Source organism: Lagenorhynchus albirostris, chromosome 8 (genome assembly GCF_949774975.1).
Source record: "Lagenorhynchus albirostris chromosome 8, mLagAlb1.1, whole genome shotgun sequence".
NCBI classification, from domain to species: domain Eukaryota; kingdom Metazoa; phylum Chordata; class Mammalia; order Artiodactyla; family Delphinidae; genus Lagenorhynchus; species Lagenorhynchus albirostris.
Genome location: NC_083102.1, coordinates 104021681 through 104042441, shown reverse-complemented (window position 1 = coordinate 104042441; position 20761 = coordinate 104021681). Strand labels below are relative to the sequence as shown.

General features: G+C 34.5%; 1 protein-coding gene across 1 annotated transcript in view; it reads right to left on the bottom strand.

Moving 5' to 3' along the window:
- Positions 1–624: 624 nt before the first annotated feature.
- Positions 625–20761, bottom strand: part of ZPBP (zona pellucida binding protein) — a 103014-nt gene continuing 82877 nt past the window's right edge. The window contains exon 8 of the mRNA XM_060156237.1: positions 625–719. Coding sequence (XP_060012220.1) covers positions 625–719 — 95 coding nt within the window. The remainder of the gene's footprint in view (positions 720–20761) is intronic.

Sequence of the window (20761 nt, the reverse complement as noted above, 5' to 3'; positions counted from 1 at the left end):
AATTTAGGCACATACAACGATTACTCCATTCTAAAATGTCAAAAGGTAATTTGAGGGACTTTCAACTGAAAAGTTTAAGATCACCATATTGAAGTATATTAAAAACTCATAGTGTGTTTGGGACTAGGTCTTAAACTAAAGCGGCTAAAAATTGCAATAATAAGACTTGCAGTGACTTTGAGCTATGAAAGGTCAAACTGGAAGGAATAGAATCCCATAAAATTAAAATCAAGGAATGAAACAAGCTGAAATTAAAATGATTGTGGAAGAATATGGTAGCCTGAGATTAGTCAACATATAATAACGATAGAATGGGCTATTTTTGAAAAATCATAAAAAAATCTTTTGGGCTAACCCAATATAGTATATTTGAAACTATTTTAAAAACAGTGATCCAAGAAATATTTTGGAGTCATATGTAGGTCTGGCACTAATGAATAAAGATTACTGGATGTACTGTATATAAGGCATTTGGAGATACCGTGTTTCAATTAAAATGATGACACCATATTTTGGTAATATCTAATATATTTAATTTTGGCATAATAGTGATTTATTATATAGTAATATTTCAAAAATATACTTTTGTGTTTAACAAACCACCGAAGAGCTCAAAATAATGGCCTATAAACATGCTTTTGCTCCAAACACCAAGCTGCTATTGCACTGAAGGCAGTGAATTCCATCATGGGAGTTATAAGATCCAGGGCTGCAGATCACTGTGGATAAAAAAATAAGTTAATAAGTAAAAGTTTCCTAATGCCACGTAAATTAACTTTACACGGAGGATAAATTTTCAAAGAAGGTTCTTTTTTTTCTTTTTGTTTCTAATTGAGGTAAAATGCACATAGCATAAAATTTGCCATTTTAACCATTTTTAAGTGTACAGTTCAGTAGTGTTAAATGTATGCAAATCATTGTACAACTAATCTCCAGAACTTCTGCATCTGGGAAAAACTGCAACTCTATACCCATTAAACATCTCCTTATTCCCCCTCTCCCAGCTCCTGGCAGCCACCATTCCACAATTTGTTTCTATGAGTTTGACTCCTCTAAATGCCTCATGTAAGTGAAAAGTTTTAAGTTTTCACTCTAATCCAGCTTAAACCAAGACTGTGACCTAAAATAGTTTTACTGACCACACGACGTTGACATCAGAAAGCTGACTGGGCCATCCTGTAAGTTACAGAAGAAGCCACAAGGGGTCAAGAACCAAATGTGACTACCAGATGGTCCACAGTAACCACGATTTAGATGTATAAAGATAGCCCCAAATATCAGAAGGACTTGCAGATCATTTCTAACAATCCTCTGATTTCAAATCCTATTTCTATCCTGGGCTAATGGTGTAATTCTGGAAAAATTACTTAGCCTAAAACGTAACTCAGTTTGGTCACCCCTAACATAAGGACAATGTATACCATGAATACGTCACCACTGCTCCCTCTGTGTGATAGAAAGTAAAGAAAGGCAGGAAGAAACCAAGGTCAAATACATTCTCTGCCATTAATTAACTTTGGGATCCTGGGCAAAGTAGTCAATTCTCTTAGTTCTAGTTTCCTTATTTGTAAAACAGGTACAGTAACAATCAAGTCATAGCATTACTGTGAGGACTGAAACCAGATGACTTAGATGAAAAGGCACCCAGCATGTGATGGGCACTCAATAAATGCTTAACCCTGTGCATTGCGGGGTTGCTGCCTCTACTCACCTCTTCCACTGGGGGTGGGGAGGGCATCAAGGTCATGGGATGCCATCAGCCCCTAACTGAGTTGGGGTCTCTGACTAACCTATTGCAGATGTGGTCAGCCAAGGGATCACAAAGATGTTAGTAACAGCACATCTAAGGCATGGGTATCATGGGCCATCAAAAAAGATTCTTTTTCTAGCACCATGATTTAATAATACATGCCACTGACTGAATCTGGGTCATATTATATTATTTAATTTCTTATTCTTTTTAAAATATATTTTTTCAAATTGGGAAATATCTTAACCATCACTCAGAAGAAGTATTTTCCATTCTAGGTTCCACAGAGCTCCTCAAGTTTTAACAGACATTTTATTTGGGAATTAATGTTCCAGATGGAAAAAAAATTGGTAAACAAAGTTAAATAGATTTATGCTGCAGTAATAAGAAGAGTGTCTAAAGTGAAAATGTATGTGGTAAAATTTTAATGACATAATATTTCTCAAAGGTGTGTGATCATGGTACACTTTCTCTCAAAACACATATTAATATTTCTTGATGTACAAATATGGAAAGATTTAGCAAATGTATTGAAAGTGTCAAATCGTTACATATGGAGAAGAGAAACCTGCATGCAGTCTTTACACACAGACTTTATACATGACTGTTACAAACAGAACTGATACTGGCATAAAATCATCTAAATTAAAGTTTAAATAAATAATGATATTCTAATAAATATTCTTATAATTTAAAAAACCTTCATAATATAGTACATGTTACACCACACAGCCCTTATCTGTAGCACTCTCTCCTAGGATATATCCTGAAATATTTTGTTCTCTTTTAAGTGGAATTGAGGAAAAATGCTAAAATGTTATTTAAAGTACAAAATTAGTGAACTTTTCTTCCAGGTCTGAGTCTCAGTGAGTAGAACATCTCCCCGCTACAGTTATGAGAGCAGCCTGATTAAAACTTGATTATTTCAATAAGAAGAGAAGGAAGCATTGGTGACTGATCAGTATTGACATATGAAGAAATAAGTAAATACAGGAAAATATCTTAATGAATTTTGGATAGGGAATAATTCCTTAAAAAGGGAAGTGACTAGCCATAATAGAAAATAATTGATACATGTGGTATTAAAATTAAGAACTTAAAGTAACAATAGTAACAATAGTCAATCAAGAAAACTAGGAAATAGTTGCAGCTTATGTGACCAACAGAGGACTACCATTCAGAAAACACACACAATTCATGTAAATCAACGAGAAAAGGACAGAAAATAATAGGAAAAATTTAACCAAGGAGGCAAATTCTTGTGTACTGAAAACTACCAAAAATTGCTGAAAGGAATCAAAGACACAAATGGAAAGACGTCCCATGTTCATTTAATATTTAATATTGTTAAGATGTCAGTACTACTAACTATCCATGAAATCGCTATCTATGAAATCTCTAGATTCTATGAAAGCTCTATCAAAATCCCAGTGGTGGCATTTTCAGAGATAAAAAAATCCATCATAAAACTCATTTGAAATCTCAAGGGACTCAGAATAGCCAAAACAATTTTGTAAAAGAATAACAAAGTTGGACATCTCACACTTGCTGATTTAAGTACTACAAAGCTTCAGTAATTTCAGTGGTCTGGTACTGACATAAAGACAAAATTACAGATAAAAAAAATAGAAATAAACTCCCAAATAATTTTTAACAAGGATACCAAGATCATTCAATGAGGAAAGGACAGTCTTTTCAACAAATGTTTGACCAAACTGGATATCCACTTGAAAATGAATGAGGTTGGACGCACCTTACACCATATATACAAAAATTAACTCAAAATGGATCAAAGACCTAAACATAAGAGCTAAAACCATGAAATTCTTGGAAGAAAACATAGGAAAAAGCTTTATGACATTAGATTTTACAATGATTTTTTTATATGACACTGAAAGCATGAGGACAAAAGACAAATAATTAAATTGGACATCAAAATCGAAACTTTTTCTGCAAACTTGAACCAAGGAAAGGCCATGTGAGGACAAAATGAGAAGGTGGCCCATTATGCCATCTGCAAGCCAAGAGAGAACTCACCAGAAACGAATCACCAGCACCTTGAACTTGGGCTTCCAGCCTCCAGAATTGTGAAAAAAAATTTTGTTTAAGCCATCCAGTATATGGAATTTTGTTATGGCGGCCCACCCTAAAACAGTATTTATCCAAAAGAACTAAGAGTAGGATCTCAAAGAGATATCTGCACACCCATGTTCAGTGCAGCACTATCCACAATAGCCAAGAGGTGGAAGCAACCCTATGTCCATTGACAGACGAATAGATAAAGAAAACGTGGCATACACATGTGGACAACGGAAATGTGGTACATTCGTGCTGGGCCACCTAATGTGATGTTAATGTGGGAATGTGAAATTATAAAAAGTACTGTGGAATGGTATGAAAATGTGTGATGGTCACATGTTGGAAGTGGGAATGTGATACATATACACACATATACACAACAGAATAGTATTTAGCCTGCAAAAGGAAGGAAATTCTGACACATATTACAACATAGATGCCAAGTGAAATAAGCCAATCACAAAAGGACAAATGCCACATGATCTCATTTACATGAGGTACCTAGAGTAGTCGTCAAATTTATAGGGACAGAAAGAAGAAGAGTGGTTGTCAGCGACTGAAAGGAGGGCAGAATGGGGAGCTAGAGTTTAATAGGTACAGAATTTCAGTTTGGGAAGATGAAAAAGTTCTGGAGATGGATGGTATTGACGCTTACACAACAATGTGAATGCGCTTAAGGCCACTAATTTGTACCTTTCAATATGCTTAAAAGGTTAAATCTTATGTATATTTTACCATAATAAAAAATGTGATGCATTACATAATCATCAGATTGCAAATATTTAAAGTTTGGTTATGCCAAGAACTGGCATAGATGTAGACAGGATCTGTCCTACATTGCGTTGTAAAAGTGTTTTCTAAATTTTTTGTATTAACCCAATGTGACATATTTTAATGAATTGCTCATCTTATGATCCAATATTAGCTAAAGACCTAGGATAGGGCTTCCCTGGTGGCGCAGTGGTTGGGAGTCCGCCTGCCGATGCAGGGGACACGGGTTCGTGCCCCGGTCCGGGAGGATCCCACGTGCCGCGGAGTGGCTGGGCCCGTGAGCCATTCCCGCTGATCCTGCGCGTGCGGAGCCTGTGCTCTGCGGCGGGAGAGGCTACAGCAGTGAGAGGCCCGTGTACCGTTAAAAAAAAAAAAAAAAAAAAGACCTAGGATATACAAACAAAAATATTCACAACACCATTGTTTGTCATAGTAGAAAAACTGAGAAGTAGGAAGCAATTTCAACCAACAATAAAACAGATATATACTCCTTGACATATTCATAAAATAGAGTATTATATAGAAAAGAAAATTTTTTAAAATTGTGTTATAACCACAAAAATGTGCATGAATCTCACAGATACAATTTGCAATACTGTGAATCCGTTAAAATAGCCTATCATTGGACATATTCTCAGACTGGATTTTTAAAAATCCAACTTTATGCTGCTAATGTAAAAATGTAAGTTTTAATCAAATTAATCTATACCTGCACTGCACTCATAAATAAAACCTCAACTACAATTTTATTTTATATAACTTGACAAATCAATTTAAAATGGACAACTTCTAAAGAGAAAAAAGAAGGTGGTTTACCCTTTCTATACAATAAGACATTAATTACCACAAACAGTAAAACAAAAAAGAGGACCCTTTAAAAGACATATATTCGTGTGTATGTACATATATGTGTATATACATACAAATGTAGGTGTGTGTATATATGCACCATATATTATAAGTATATATATGTGTATGTATACACACACAAACACACACAGTATGTACCCTTATTTTATGGACCTGAGAGTAAAGAAACAAAATTTGAAATTAATAAAATAAATTATTAGAGAATTTTTTCCTGGTTGTGAGGTAGGTAAGACTTTTATAAGAGAAAACAAATAGAGAAAATAAGCAATAAGACTTATACAATATTAAACAAAAAATAATGCACCAAAGACAATGTCCACAATGCTAAAAATCAAGTGGCCAAGAATTCTAATTCTAGCTTATACTGAATTAATCAATCTGCAGAAAACACTTAAAACATCAGGAAAGAGGAAACATACACTATTTGACAGCCCTGAAGAGGTAGCAAAGACAGGCAAATGGGTAAAAGTATTATTATATATTTCAGCAGTGGGTACTCACCACACTATGTGGTGCATGGGTGGCTAAAACTGAAGCAAAAATTATGTCTACTTGGTTACAAAAACTGAGAGGACACACTTCTAGGCCACCAGAAGATATAGAAAGTAATGGGAGAAATTCAAGGAAATAGGTAGAAACAGAAGCAAGAACTCTAAAATCTAATATAGACTCCATGCAGATCACTGGCTGATGTGAGACCTTCACATTAGTCAATGATATTGCAAAAAGTTCAAAACCAGAAAAAGAGGGCTTCCCTGGTGGCGCAGTGGTTGAGAGTCCGCCTGCCGATGCAGGGGACACGGGTTTGTGCCCCGGTCCGGGAAGATCCCACATGCCGCGGAGCGGCTGGGCCCGTGAGCCATGGCTGCTGAGCCTGTGCGTCCGGAGCCTGTGCTCCACAACGGGACAGGCCACAGCAGTGAGAGGCCCGCGTTAACGCAAAAAAAAAAAAAAAAACCGGAAAGAGTTGGAAAGCTGAAAAAACTGAGAAGATGGTGCCTACAATGGGAGAGACAGTTTAGATTTTGAATCTAGCATATTATTAGACTAAATAATAAACACTCTTCAGAGCAAAAATAAGCCAGAAGACTCTACATAGCACTACCAATAAAGTTTAGCATATAATAAAAATTATTAGATTTTCAAAGACACAGAAAACTAACTCATAGTCAAGAGAAATAAGAGTTTAAAAAAAATGAATAGAGTAACATCAGCAAAGATACTGGCAGCTCCAAATGACAGTCTCAACTAAAGAAACATGAAAATAATCAAGCAAAAACTCTCAGAATTAACTTTGAAAGAACTCTAAAAAACAATCAACATATAGGAAATAGTAAAATGGCAGAAATAAGTTCATTCTTATCAGTAATTACTTTTAATGTAAATGGATTAAATTCTACAATCAGAAGACAGAAACTGGCAGAATGAATATTTATGATTCAACTATATGCAATCTGGAAGAGACTCACTTTAGACCAAATGAAACAATTAGGTTGAAAGTGAAAAAGTGGAAAAAGATATTCCATGGAAACTGTAATGAAAAAAGAGCTGGCACTAATTCAGATTAAATACACTTTAAGTCAAAAACTGTTATAATAGAAAAAGGAAATTACATATTCCTAAAAGGATCAAATCACAAAGAAGATATAACAATTATAAAAATATACATACCAAACAACAGGTACAGAAAATATATAAAGCAAACACTGGCAGAACAGAGGGAGACATAGCTCTACAGCAATACTTGGAGATTTCATTACCTCTCTTCCAATAATGGATAGAGTTTCTAGACAGAGGATCAATAAGGAAATAGAGGACTTGACAACACTATAAACCAACTAAATTAACAGATGTATATAGAACACCTCACTCATAGCAACAGAATACCCATTTTTATCAAGTACACATGGAATATTTTCTAGGATAGACAATATTTTAGGACACAAGACAATTCTTCATAAATTTAAAAAGAATGATATCATACAAATCACAATAGAATGAAGCTACTGAAGAAATCAGTAACATAAGGAAAAGTGGAATGTTCACAAATATGTGAAAATTAAACAACACATTCTTAAAAGGCCAAGAAGATAAAGAATATATCAAAAGGGAAACTGGAAAACATATTGAGATGTATTAGAATGAAAGCATAACACACCAAACCATATGAGATTAAGTGAAAGCAGAGGAACATTTATTAGTAGTAAATGCCTATATTGAAAAAAAAAGAAAGATCTTAAATCAATAATGTAACTTTACACCTGAAGGGATGAGAAAACAACAAACTAAATCTACAGATAGCAGAAGGAAGAAAAATTTTTTAAAGATTAAAGTGAATATTAATAACAGAATTTTAAAAATAGAGAAAAGCAAGGAAAACAGAAGTTGATTTTTATAAAGACTAAAAGGACTGACAAACCTTTAGGTAGATTGAGAATAAGAGAGAAGAGAGAAATTTTCAGAGTCAGAAAGGAAGATGGAACATCACTACCAAACTTACAGAAATAAAAAGGATAAGCCAATTTTAAGAAAAATTATATGCCACCAAATTAGGTAAGCTAGAAAAAAAAAATGAAAAATACCTGGAAACCCACGTGTTACAAAAACTGACTGAAGAAGAAATAGAAAATTGGAAGAAATCTATAACAAGTAAAGATATTGAGCTAGTAACTGAAAACCTCCAATAATGAAAATCTCAGGGTGAGATGGCTTCACTGGTGAATACTACCAAACAGTTAAAGAAGAATTAAACCAATTCTTCTCAAACTCTTTCAAAAACAGAAGAGGAGGAAACACTTACTAATCAATCTGTGATATGAGCATTGCCCTGACATCAAAGCCAGATAGAGTTATTACTAAGACAAGGAAATAAATGTCAATATCTCTAGAATGCAGATGCAAACATCCTTAACAAAATACTAACAAGCAACTTCCAGCACTATATTAAAGTATTATTCACCATAATGAAGTGGGATATATCCCAGGAACTGCAAAGGTGGCTAAATATATAAAAACCAATCAAAGTAATATACTATACAAATAGAAGGGGGGAAAAAAACCTACATGATCATCTCAATTGATGCAGAAAAAGAATTTGACAGTATCCAAAAGTTTCATCATAAAAACACTCAACAAACAGAACAAAATGAAAAAAATTTCAATCTGATAAAGGGCTTTTATGAAAAACCCAAAGCTAACATCATCTTCAATAGTGAAATATTGAAAGTTTTCCCCCTAAGATCAAGAACAAGGCAAGGATGTCCTAAAGAAAGTTCAGAGAGAGCAATTAGGCAAGAAAAAGAATAAAAGGCATCTGAATTATAAAAGAAAAAGTAAACTAATTGTAGATGACATGATTGTGTGTATGTATACACACACACACACACACACACACACACACAGGGAGAGAGAGAGAGAAACCTGTGAATACACGTATACACATGGTACTAGAGCTAATAAAGGAATTCAGCAAAGTTGCAGGATACAAGATCAACACACAAAAAGTGGTTATGTCTATACACTAGCAGTGAAAAGTCCCAAAAGAAAATTAGAGAAGCAATTATGTTTACATGCTAATCCACAAAAAATCTAGATGTAAATTGAAGCAAGAAGGTGGAAGACTTGTAAAATTAAAATTATAAAACATTGCTGTAAGAAATAAAAGAAGACCTACATAAATGGAAACACATCCTATGTTGGAGAAGTGGAAGACAATATTATGAAGATGACAATACAATCCAAAGGAACATATAGATCAATGTATCCTGTATCAAAATCCCTCAGGCTCGTTTTTTTTTTTAATAACATCTTTATTGGAGTATAATTGCTTTACAATGGTGTGTTAGTTTCTGCTTTATAACAAAGTGAATCAGTTATACATATACATATGTTCCCATATCTCTTCCCTCTTGAGTCTCCCTCCCTCCCACTCTCCCTATCCCACCCCTCTAGGTGGTCACAAACCACCAAGCTGATCTCCCTGTGCTATGCGGCTGCTTCCCATTAGCTATCTATTTTACGTTTGGTTTTGAAAAGAGGGAATGATGATCCTCAAATTCACATGGAATAGCAAGGGGCCTAAAATATACAACATAGTTTTGAAAAATACAAACCTAGAGTACTCACACTTCTAAATTTCAAAACTCCCTACAAAGCTACCATAATCAAAACAGTGTAGTACTAGAAAAAGAGAGAATGTACACTAATGGAATAGAACTGAGAGTGCAGAAATAGCCACAGACATCAGTGGCAAACCGATTTTCAACAAGGATGACAAGACCACGCAAGGGGGAAAGAACAGTCTCTTCAGTGAAAAGTCCTGTGACAACCAGATAGCCACATGCCAAGAATATATTTGGACCCCTAACTCACACTGTTTTCTAGAACTTACCTCAAATCATCAATGACCTCTTTGAAAAAAAGGAAAGGGGTAAATTTTTCACAATTTTAGATTCCATAATGGTTTTTTAGAAATGACACCAAAAGCACCATCAATAAAAAAGAAAATAAACTGAACTTCATAAAAATATAAAACTTCTGTGCACAAATGGACATTATTAAAAAGTGAAAAAACTCTCTGAGAATAGATAAACCTTTGCAAATCATACACGTGCTAAGGTCCGAGTATAAAGAATATGTAAATAGCCCTTAGAACTCAACAACAAAAAGAAAGAAAACCCAATTTAAAAAATGAACAGGGCTTCCCTGGTGGCGCAGTGGTTGAGAGTCCGCCTGCCGATGCAGGGGACACGGGTTCGTGCCCCGGTCCGGGAAGATCCCACATGCCGCGGAGCGGCTGGGCCCGTGAGCCATGGCCGCTGAGCCTGCACGTCCGGAGCCTGTGCTCCGCAACAGGAGAGGCCACAACAGTGAGAGGCCCGCGTACCGAAAAAAAAAAAAAAAATGAACATAAGACTTGCCTAGACATTTTTCTGAAGATATACAAGTGGCCACCAAGTACAGGAAAAAATGCTCAACATCATTAGTCATTTGGGAAATGCAAGTCAATACTGAGACCCTACTTCACACACAAGGATAGCAATACTTTTTTAAAAGGAAAATAACAAGTGTTGTTGAGATAGTTACCCTTGTATATTATTCGTAGCACTGTAAAATTGTGCAGGCACTGTGCTAAATAGTTTGAAAACTGCTCAAGAAAGGTAAACACAGGATTGCCTGTGTATAAAGTATAAACAAACGATGCAATATTATTCAACCATAAAAAGGAATGACATACTGATACATGCTACAATGTGGTTAAATCTTGAAACATTAGGCTAAGTGAAAGAAGCCAGAGAAAAAATGACACATATTGTATCTTTTCATTTGTATGAAATATCCAGAATAGAGACAGAAAGCAGACTGGTAGTTGTCAGGGGCTGAAGGTAGAGGAAAATAGGGAGTAACCACTTAATAAGCACAGAGCTTCTTTTTGAGGTGATTAAAATGTTTGGGAACTAGGTAGAGGTGGTGGTTGCACAGCACCATGTACTAAATGTCACTGAATTATCCACTTTAAAATGGCTTTATGTTATATGAATTTCAACTTAATTAAAAAATGAGTAGAGCTTCATGTGACCCCTGGGCCAATATAACTTGGTGCAACATATGTGTAATTGATAACCAAAAAGGGAGGACAGAGAGAATAATGCAGAAAACAATAAATGACATATATGACCCAAAAGCCTTGAATTTAACAAAAGACATAAATGAATAATCCAAAAAACTCTGCAAACACCAACATGAAATGTACAAAACCTCCACCCCTACACACAACATAGTCAAACTGCTATAAACTCCCAGTAAAGATAATCTAAATGCTATGGAGTAAAAATGATGACACATTAAATGCAGGGTGCGAGAGGGAAGAAGTACGAGTAGCAGCTCACTTCTCACTAGGAGCAATAACTGCTAGAAGGCAGTGGAATATTATTCAGTGCTAAAAAGAAATACTACTAAGTGAAGGAAGTCAATCTGATTCCAATCTGATTCCAACAATATAAAATTCAGGAAAAGGCAAAACTATGGAGACAGTAAAAAGATCAGTGGCTTGGGGATAAAGAATAATGAATAGGTGGAAAGCAGAGAAATTTTAGGGTAGTGTAGCTACACTGTATGATACTATAATTGTAAACATATGTCATTTGTCCAAAAAAACACAGAATGTACAACACCAAGAGTGAATCCTAATGTAAACCATGGACTTTGGGTGATAATGATATTTCATTCATTATAGATTCACCAATTACAACAAATGTATCACTCTGCTGAGGGATGTTGAGCGGTGGAGGTTAAGCATGAGGGGGTCCAGGGGACATATGGAAAATCTCTGTACCTTACATTCAAATTTGCTTTGAACCCAAAACTGCCTAAAAAATAAAGTTTATTTAAAAAACATGAAAGGTAAAAAAAGACATTTGGTAATACAATTTAGAGACATTGTAGACAATAACCCTGCACTACAAGTAAGGCTAAAAGAAGTTCTTTAGCCTGAAGAGAACAGTGAACAGATAGAATAAAGGAAATGATTTACCATTTTGCCTGAAACAACCGAAACATAATAACCATAGAAAGACACGGAAAATGATTTTCAAGAAACTGGACATCAAACCATAAGGGACAGTGATCCCAAGGGACATACAGGAAACAAAATATTGATATATGAACTCTACAACTGTTGTAGATTATTGCTTTCAGTGAGTTTCTAAATTATGGCAAAGAGAACTGTGGTGGAGCTGAGTTCTTCCCTGAACTGAAGAGACAAAGCTGAAGTCCAAGAAGACATTGAATGCAGCTAGTGTTCTTCCTGTGAACCAGAAAGGAGATACTGTGGAGACAGAGAACTCTGGAGATGAGTAGAACATCTCACTTGATTATATAACAGAAATCAGCATATGTGTCTGAGGAAGCTACCTGAATCTGGGGAAAGGACCATCAATTTTGATAACTTTAGAGGAAAGGGTGCTTGGCAATCACTCAGGCTAAGGAACAGTGTCTGTTCCCAATAACCAGAAAAGAAAATTCATATTCAAAAAGCACTGGGTGGAGCACTTAGGAAAGTAGTGGAAAATGATTAGCTTTAGACTGAATGCTGAAACAGAAACACCGATCAGATTAGAAAAGCAAGACATGAAATGATCAAATTGTTTTCAATAATGTATTAACTGCATGTGAAAAAAACAAGACAAAATTCACAGGAATACGAAAATATGCAGTACCAAATAAGGTAAAATCACAATGTTTGGAATCTACAAAAAGATTACTAGGCATGAGAAAGAGGCAAGAAAACACATAATAAAGGGAATAATCAAATAAAACCAAACTAGAAAAAAGGAGATGAAATACTTGTATACTAAAAACTACAAAACATTGCTGAAAGAAACTATAGGGAACCTAAATAAATAGAAAGTCATTCTGTGGTCATGGTAGGAAGACTTAATATTAAGATGTCAACATTACCCAAAACAATCTAGATATTCAATGCAATCCCTATGAAAATTCCAACAGCTTTTTTTTTTTTAAAGAAATTGAAAAGCCATTCCTCAATTCACAGTAAATTGCAAATGGCCCTGAACTGCCAAAACACAATCTTGAAAAAGAAGAACAAAGCCAGAGGACTCATACTTCCCAATTTCAAAACATACTACAAAGCTCCAGTAATCAAAACAGACAGACCTACAGACCAATGGAACAGAAATAAACCTATTCATTTATTACCAACTGTTTCTTGATAAGGGTGCCAAGTTCATTCAATGTGAAAACAGTAGACTCTTCAACAAATGGTGCTGGGAAAACTGTATTTCCACAAGCAGAAAAACGAAGTTGGATCTCTACCTCACGCTATATACAAATATTAACTATGACTTAAATAAAGAGCTAAAAATTCCTAGAAGAAAACATAGGGCTAAATCTTCATGTCTTTTGGTATGGCAACAAATGATTAGATATGGTAACAAAGTTAAAAAATGGATAAACTGGACTTCATCAAAATTTAAAATTTTGTGCATCAAAAGACATTATCAACAACTGTGTTAAATGGCTAAGCAGAAATGTTAACAGGGTCTATCTCTTTCTGGCACAAGATATAAGCACTAAGCATAAGAAAGCTGGAGTGATTATATTAATATCTAACAAAGTAGACTTCAATGCAAGGAATATTATCAGGAATAAAAAGGTGTATCATTACATAATGATGGAGAGTCAAGTCATCAGGAAAAGTAGCAATCCTAAATGCCTATTTACATAATTACTGAGTTTCAAAATACTTGGAAGACAATAAAGGAGAAATAGTGCAATCCACAATATCAGCTGGGAGCTTCAACATTTCACTCTTACAAATTGATTTAACAAGTGGAAACTAGAACAACAGAAATACAGAAGACAACTTCTACTTAAATGCCAGAATAAACTTATTATTCAAGAAGATATGGAACATTCATCAAGATGCGCCATATCCTGAACCTTAAAACACTTCTAAAAACTTCAAAGTAATATAGAGCATGCTTTCTAAACAGAAAAAATTTAGTTGGAAATCAACAATATAAAGATACACTGGAAGTGATTAGTTATATGGGAATTAAACAGAATACTATGAAATGAGCCCTGGGACAAATAAAATTACAAAGAAAATTAGAAAATATTTTGCACTGAGTGAAAACTTAAAAATAAATAAAATTAGTAGGATGAAGGTAAAACAATGGTAGGGAAAAATGTATAGCCTTAAATACTTATGTAAGAAAAGAAAAAGATATAAAATCAATGAATTGATAGTATGCTGCTCCCTTAAGAAACTAAAGAAAGAATAGCACATTAAGTTTCAGATGAGGAAGAAAGCATTAAAAATACATAAATAAAGAGCAGATATTAATGAAATAGAAATCAAATGAAAAATTCAATAAACTAAAATCTGGCTCCTTGAACAGACTAATAAAACTGATAAACCTCCAGCTAGAGCTTGTAAAACAAAAATAATAATAAGAATGCCTGTTTTTATTTCTATTCAACACCGTACAGGAGGACCTAGTCACTGCAATAAAGTAAAAGAAAAAATGGCACAGATATCAGATGAAGAAGTAAAACTGTTATTTGCAGATTATATGTTTATTCTTGTAAAAAAATACAGGGTCTACAAAATAATTATGACATCTAATCACTGAATAAAACAGATATATGGGATCCAGGTTAATATTTAAAAATCAATATGCTGTAGTAATTCAAAAACACAGAGCAAGCAAAGCAATTTTTTAATGTAATATGGTAATAAAGCTTCACTAATCAAGACACTTCAGTATTGGTGAAATGATAAACATAAGGATGAATGGAGCAGAATTAAACCCACATGAATATATAGTCAGTTGAACTTTTGACAGAGGTACCAAGGAAAATTTAATGACAAAAGAAAAGTCTTCAACAAATGGTGCTGTATCACCAGGACAGGTTATCTGTATTGTAACAAATGATTATTGACCCTTACCTCATACCAAACAGAAATATTAACTCAATATCTATCATAGACTTAAATGCAAACCCAAAAGTACTAAACAAAAAGCACAGTAGAAAATCTTTGTGACCTTAGGGTAGGAAAATTTTTATTAGAACACAAAAACACATGAACCACAGAATTAAAAAAATTAATAAATTGGACTTCTTCAACGTTTTGCTTTGAAAACAAAAATGTAAGCCACAGTCTGGGAAAATATATTCACAGCACATATATAAGAAAAAAAACTTTTTGTCCATATTAAATTAAGAACTTACAACTCAGTGAGACAAACCACCCACTTAAAAAATGGGAAAGATATTTAAACAGATACTGTGCAAAGGAATACCAATATCCAATAGAAAGATGAAAATATCTTTTAAAAAGGAAAATTAAAATTAAAACCACAATGAGATACCACTACACATACACACATTGGAATGGCTAAAATTAAAAAAGAGTGACCATACTATGCTTTGGAAAGTATTTAGAACAATTGGAACTCCACAACTTTGCTGGTAGAACATGAAAATTGTACAGCCACTTTAAAAATAATTTGGCTTTTTTTTTTATAAAGTTAAACATACACTTACCGTATGACCCAGCAATCGCAATCATAGGTATTTTCCCAGAAGAACTGAAAACACATGTCCACCCAAAGACTTGTACAGGAATGTTCATAGCAGCTTTATTTGTAATGGCCTAAAACTGGAAACAACCCAGATGTCCATCGTCAGGTGAATGGATAAATAAAATGTGGTATATCCATACAATGGACTACTACTCAGCAATAAAGAGGAGCAAACTATTAATACATGAGATAATACTGACAAACCTCAAAATTATGCCGAGTGAAAGAATTCAGACAAAGATTATATACTGCATGATTCCATTTATTAAAACTTATTAAAATGCATGCAAATATATAGTGATGCAGAGCATATCTGCATTTGCTTGGGAATGGATATTGAGGGAGGACTGATTACAAAAACACATAAGCAAAATTCAGGGTTACAGTAGAGATCCTCTTCTTGATTGTGGTGATAGTTTCATGGATGTATATGTGTCCAGGTCATTAAACTGTATAATTTCAACATGCATACTTAATTGTATGTCATTGTTGAGCCCAAACAAAGCAAGTTGTAGAGGTTATTTAAGGCAAGACACCATTTACTGATTATCATGCAAACCAATACTATATGTCATTGTTGATTGCCTCAATAAGAATTAAAAGTATAAACTTTGGGATTGGGGTAAAAAATATCCAATTCTGATAATGAATATATCTGAGCAGAACAGGAAGACAATGGATTGTTGAGGCCTTCACAGGAAGCTTCAGCTGTGTCCTATTTAAATCACTTTAAATCTTAGGATACAAAGCAAGTGACAGAATATGAAATTTGTTTCGAATGGGTGATATGAACATACTTGTTTATAACATCATTTTCTATATTTCTAGATGTTTGAAATATAACATTATAAAGAAAAATTTTATTTCCAAAGAGCGATAATAAATCAAAGACAGACATACACATACACACACACATGCATCGTTCCCTGAAAATCAAAACTAAACAAGCTTCAAGGTACAGATAGCTTCAATGAGGTATTGAGGGAAAAATTATATAAATTTTACATAAACCATTCAGAAAAAGCAAGAAGAGGGAACGACTGCAATTCATTTTTAAAACAGCAAGTGCCCTAATAATAAAATTTTATAAATATTTACAAGAAAACTATAGACCAAAGTTCCTTATGGATATAGATACAAGAATCTTTAACTAAATGTTAGCATATAAACCTCAGTGATATGTAGAAATTATGAATGATGATCATATATAGTTTATATTAGAGGTCAGTTTATACAAAGTTGGTTTAACTTCTATGTATCGATCAATGCATCGTAAAACATGATAAAAGATACAAAACATATGATCATCTCAATGGTGTATACAAGACATGACAAAATTCAATCTCTTTCATGATGAAAAATCAAAATAAATAGAGAATGGAAGGGAATTTCCTTCATCAACCCGATTAATGGCATCTCTTAAAAGCCGCCAGCTAGCATCACAGCTAACGGGGAAAGCCCGTGGGCCCTGACAGTTGGCACAGGAAAAGAATGCCAACTCTCACCACTTTCGGTGAGCACTTTTCTGAACATTCTAGCCAGACTAATGGGGCAATAAAAAGAAATAAAGAGCATGGAAATGGGAAATAAAGCAGTGAAATTGTCTTTATTCCTATGTGAGATGATTAGGTATGAAGAAAATCCTAAAAATAAAAAATAAATTCTTAGAACTATAAGTTTTATCAAGGCCACACAATACAAGGTCAATGTTTCTAGAAGAAAATAGGAAAAATTCTTCATGAGTTTGGGATAAGCAGAAATTTCTTGGATGGACGCAATATCTTTGGTTCCTTAAGAAAAAAATTAAGAAACTTAGTTTTCTCAAAATTAAAACTTCTGTATTTGAAAGACACCATTAAGAAAGTAAAACGAATATATATGGACCTGTTTCCAGAATACATAAATAAACCTTGTAAGTCAATATTTAGAAGAATAATAACCAGAAAAAGGGTAGAGGAAATGATGTGAACAGTTTACAAAAGAACATATGTGAATGCTCACAGAGAACAAGATATTTGATATCATTAGCTATAAATACAAATTATATCACAAATAAAATAGCACTACACTGATTAAAATTTAAAAGTTGGACAATATCAAGACTGCAAGAATGTGAAACAACCAGAAATCTCATACACTGCTTGGTGGACATGCAAAATCATACAACTACTTTGTAAAAGTTTGGGAGTTTCTTAACAGTTCAAAATACTCTACCATATTATCCTAAAACTTAACTCTTATGCATTTACCCAAGAGAAATGAAAACATAGGTCCACAAAAAACTTACACAGAGATGTTCATACAAGCTCTATTCACAATACCCCAAAACTAGAAACAACCCAAATGCCTGTCAAAAATTTAATAATGCCTGTAAATTTAATAAGTAGTTGTTATTGTGAAGTAGGATAAGGGGACAATTTGGGGAATGGAAATTTCTATATCTTCATAGGGTATTGGTTAAATGGATGAATACACTTGTCGAAACTTGGTGAATTGTACAATTAAAATGTGCACATTTAAAAATGAGTGTATTTATGACACCTTAATAAAGTTGATTAAAAAAATTTTCCCATAAATACTGCATGATCTAAAATAGTCAAATTCACAGAGGCAGGAAGTAGAATGCTGGTTCCCAGGGGCTGGTGAGAGGGAGAAATGCAGAGATATTACAAAGTTTTAGTTATGCAGGATGAATAAATTCTGGAGAACCAAGTAGAGCAATATGACTCTAATTAACAATATTACATTGCATACTTGAAATGTGATAAAAGGGTAGATCTTAAATGATCTCACCATACATACACACACACACACACACACACACACACACACACTACATATATATATATATATATATGTAACTATGTGAGGTATGGGGCATGATAGATATGTGAATTAGCGTAATTGTGGTGATTATTTCACAATGTATACATATATCAAAACATCAAGTTGTATATCTTAGATACACACAACTTTGTCAATTATACCACAATGAAGATGAAAAACAGACACACAGATATAACACATTTATGAATATGAAGCTACCTTCTCCCCAAAACATAATCCTATCAGGGTTACTGAAAATGAAAACTGACCAGCTGATTCTAAAATAAATAGGGGAATATAAGGACCTTGTGACAGACTGTATTTCCCAGAGATGGCTAACAATATATCTATCCCATTCTACACATTCTTACAATTGTGACCTTGTTGAGCAGTAGAATCCATCCGGGTCACCTCTGTTCCTAAGTGGAACTTTGTATGACAGAAGTGACACCTGCTGACTTCTGAGGCTAGGTCATGGCTTTCTATTGTTGTCTTAGGACATGAGCTTTTAGATTCCACTGCCATACTGTAATGTAACAGTGCCCAGTGCTCACACAGGGCCAGTTAATGTGTATAATCCCATGAGTTAGTATGGAAACACTCAAGAATAACAGGCTTATGGCCAGAGTAAACAGAAAATTCTTGCCTCAATAGCAGAGAACGACTAGCCTAGACTGAACATTGGTTCAGCCAAATAAATTAAAAGTAAGACCAGGGCTTCCCTGGTGGTGAAGTGGTTGAGAGTCTGCCTGCCGATGCAGGGGAAGCGGGTTCGTGCCCCGGTCCAAGAGGATCCCACATGCAGCGGAGCAGCTGGGCCCGTGAGCCATGGTCTCTGAGCCTGCGTGTCCGGAGCCTGTGCTCCACAATGGGAGAGGCCGCAACAGTGAGAGGCCCGCATACCTCAAAAAAAGTAAGACCAGAAATAACCAAACTGTTTCCAAACAATTTTTCTGTGTGTGTAAGAACAAAACTCAGTAATGCAAACATATAAAAATACAAAAATATTCAACACCAAACAACAGAACATTCACAAATATCTGGCATTCAGTGAAAAATTACTTGGCATGAGGGAGACAAGACAATATGACTCACAATAAGAAAAAAAGTTAATTACAATCTACCCTGAATATGTGGAAAAGGACATTAAAACAATTAATGTAACAATATTCCCTATGTTCAAAACTTAGAAAGCCCAGAGATAAACCCACGCACCTATGGTCAACTAATCTATGACAAAGGAGGTAAGGATATACAATGGAGAAAAGACAGTCTCTTCAATAAGTGGTGCTGGGAAAACTGTACAGCTACATGTAAAAGAATGAAATTAGAACACTCCTTAACAGCATACACAAAAATAAACTCAAAATGGATTAGATACCTAAATGTAAGACCAGACACTATAAAACTCTTAGAGGAAAACATAGGAAGAACACTCTTTGACATAAACCACAGCAAGATCTTTTTTGATCCACCTCCTAGAGTGATGGAAATAAAAACAAAAATAAACAAATGGGACCTAATGAAACTTAAAAGCTTTTGCACAGCAAAGGAAACCATAAACAAGACGAAAAGACAACCCTCAAAATGGGAGAAAATATTTGCAAATGAATCAATGGGCAAAGGATTAATCTCCTAAATATATAAACAGCTCATTCAGGTCAATATTAAAGAAACAAACTACCCAATCCAAAAATGGGCACAAGACCTAAATAGACATTTCTCCAAAGAAGACATAGAGATGGCCAAGATGCACATGAAAAGCTGCTCAACATCACTAATTATTAGAGAAATGCAAATCAAAACTACAATGAGGTATCACCTCACACCAGTTAGAATGGGCATCATCAGAAAATTTACAAGCAACAAATGCTGGAGAGGGTGTGGAGGAAAGGGAACCCTCTTGCACTGTTGGTGGGAACGTAAATTGATACAGCCACTATGGAGAACAAGTATGGAGTTTTTAAAGTTTTTTTCCTTAAAAAACTAAAAATAGAATTACCATATGAACCAGCAATCCCACTACTGGGCATATACCCAGAGAAAACCATAATTCAAAAAGACACATGCACACCAATGTTCATTGCAGCACTGTTTACAATAGCCAGATCATGGAAGCAACCTAAATGCCCATCGACAGACAATGGATAAAGAAGATGTGGTACATATATACAATGGAATGTTACTCAGCCATAAAAAGGAATGAAATTGAGTCATTTGTAGAGACATGGATGGATCCAGAGACTGTCATACAGAGGGAAGTAAGTCAGAAAGAGAAGAACAAATATCGTATATTAACGCATATATGTGGAACCCAGAAAAAGGGTACAGATGAACCAGTTTGCAGGGCAGAAAT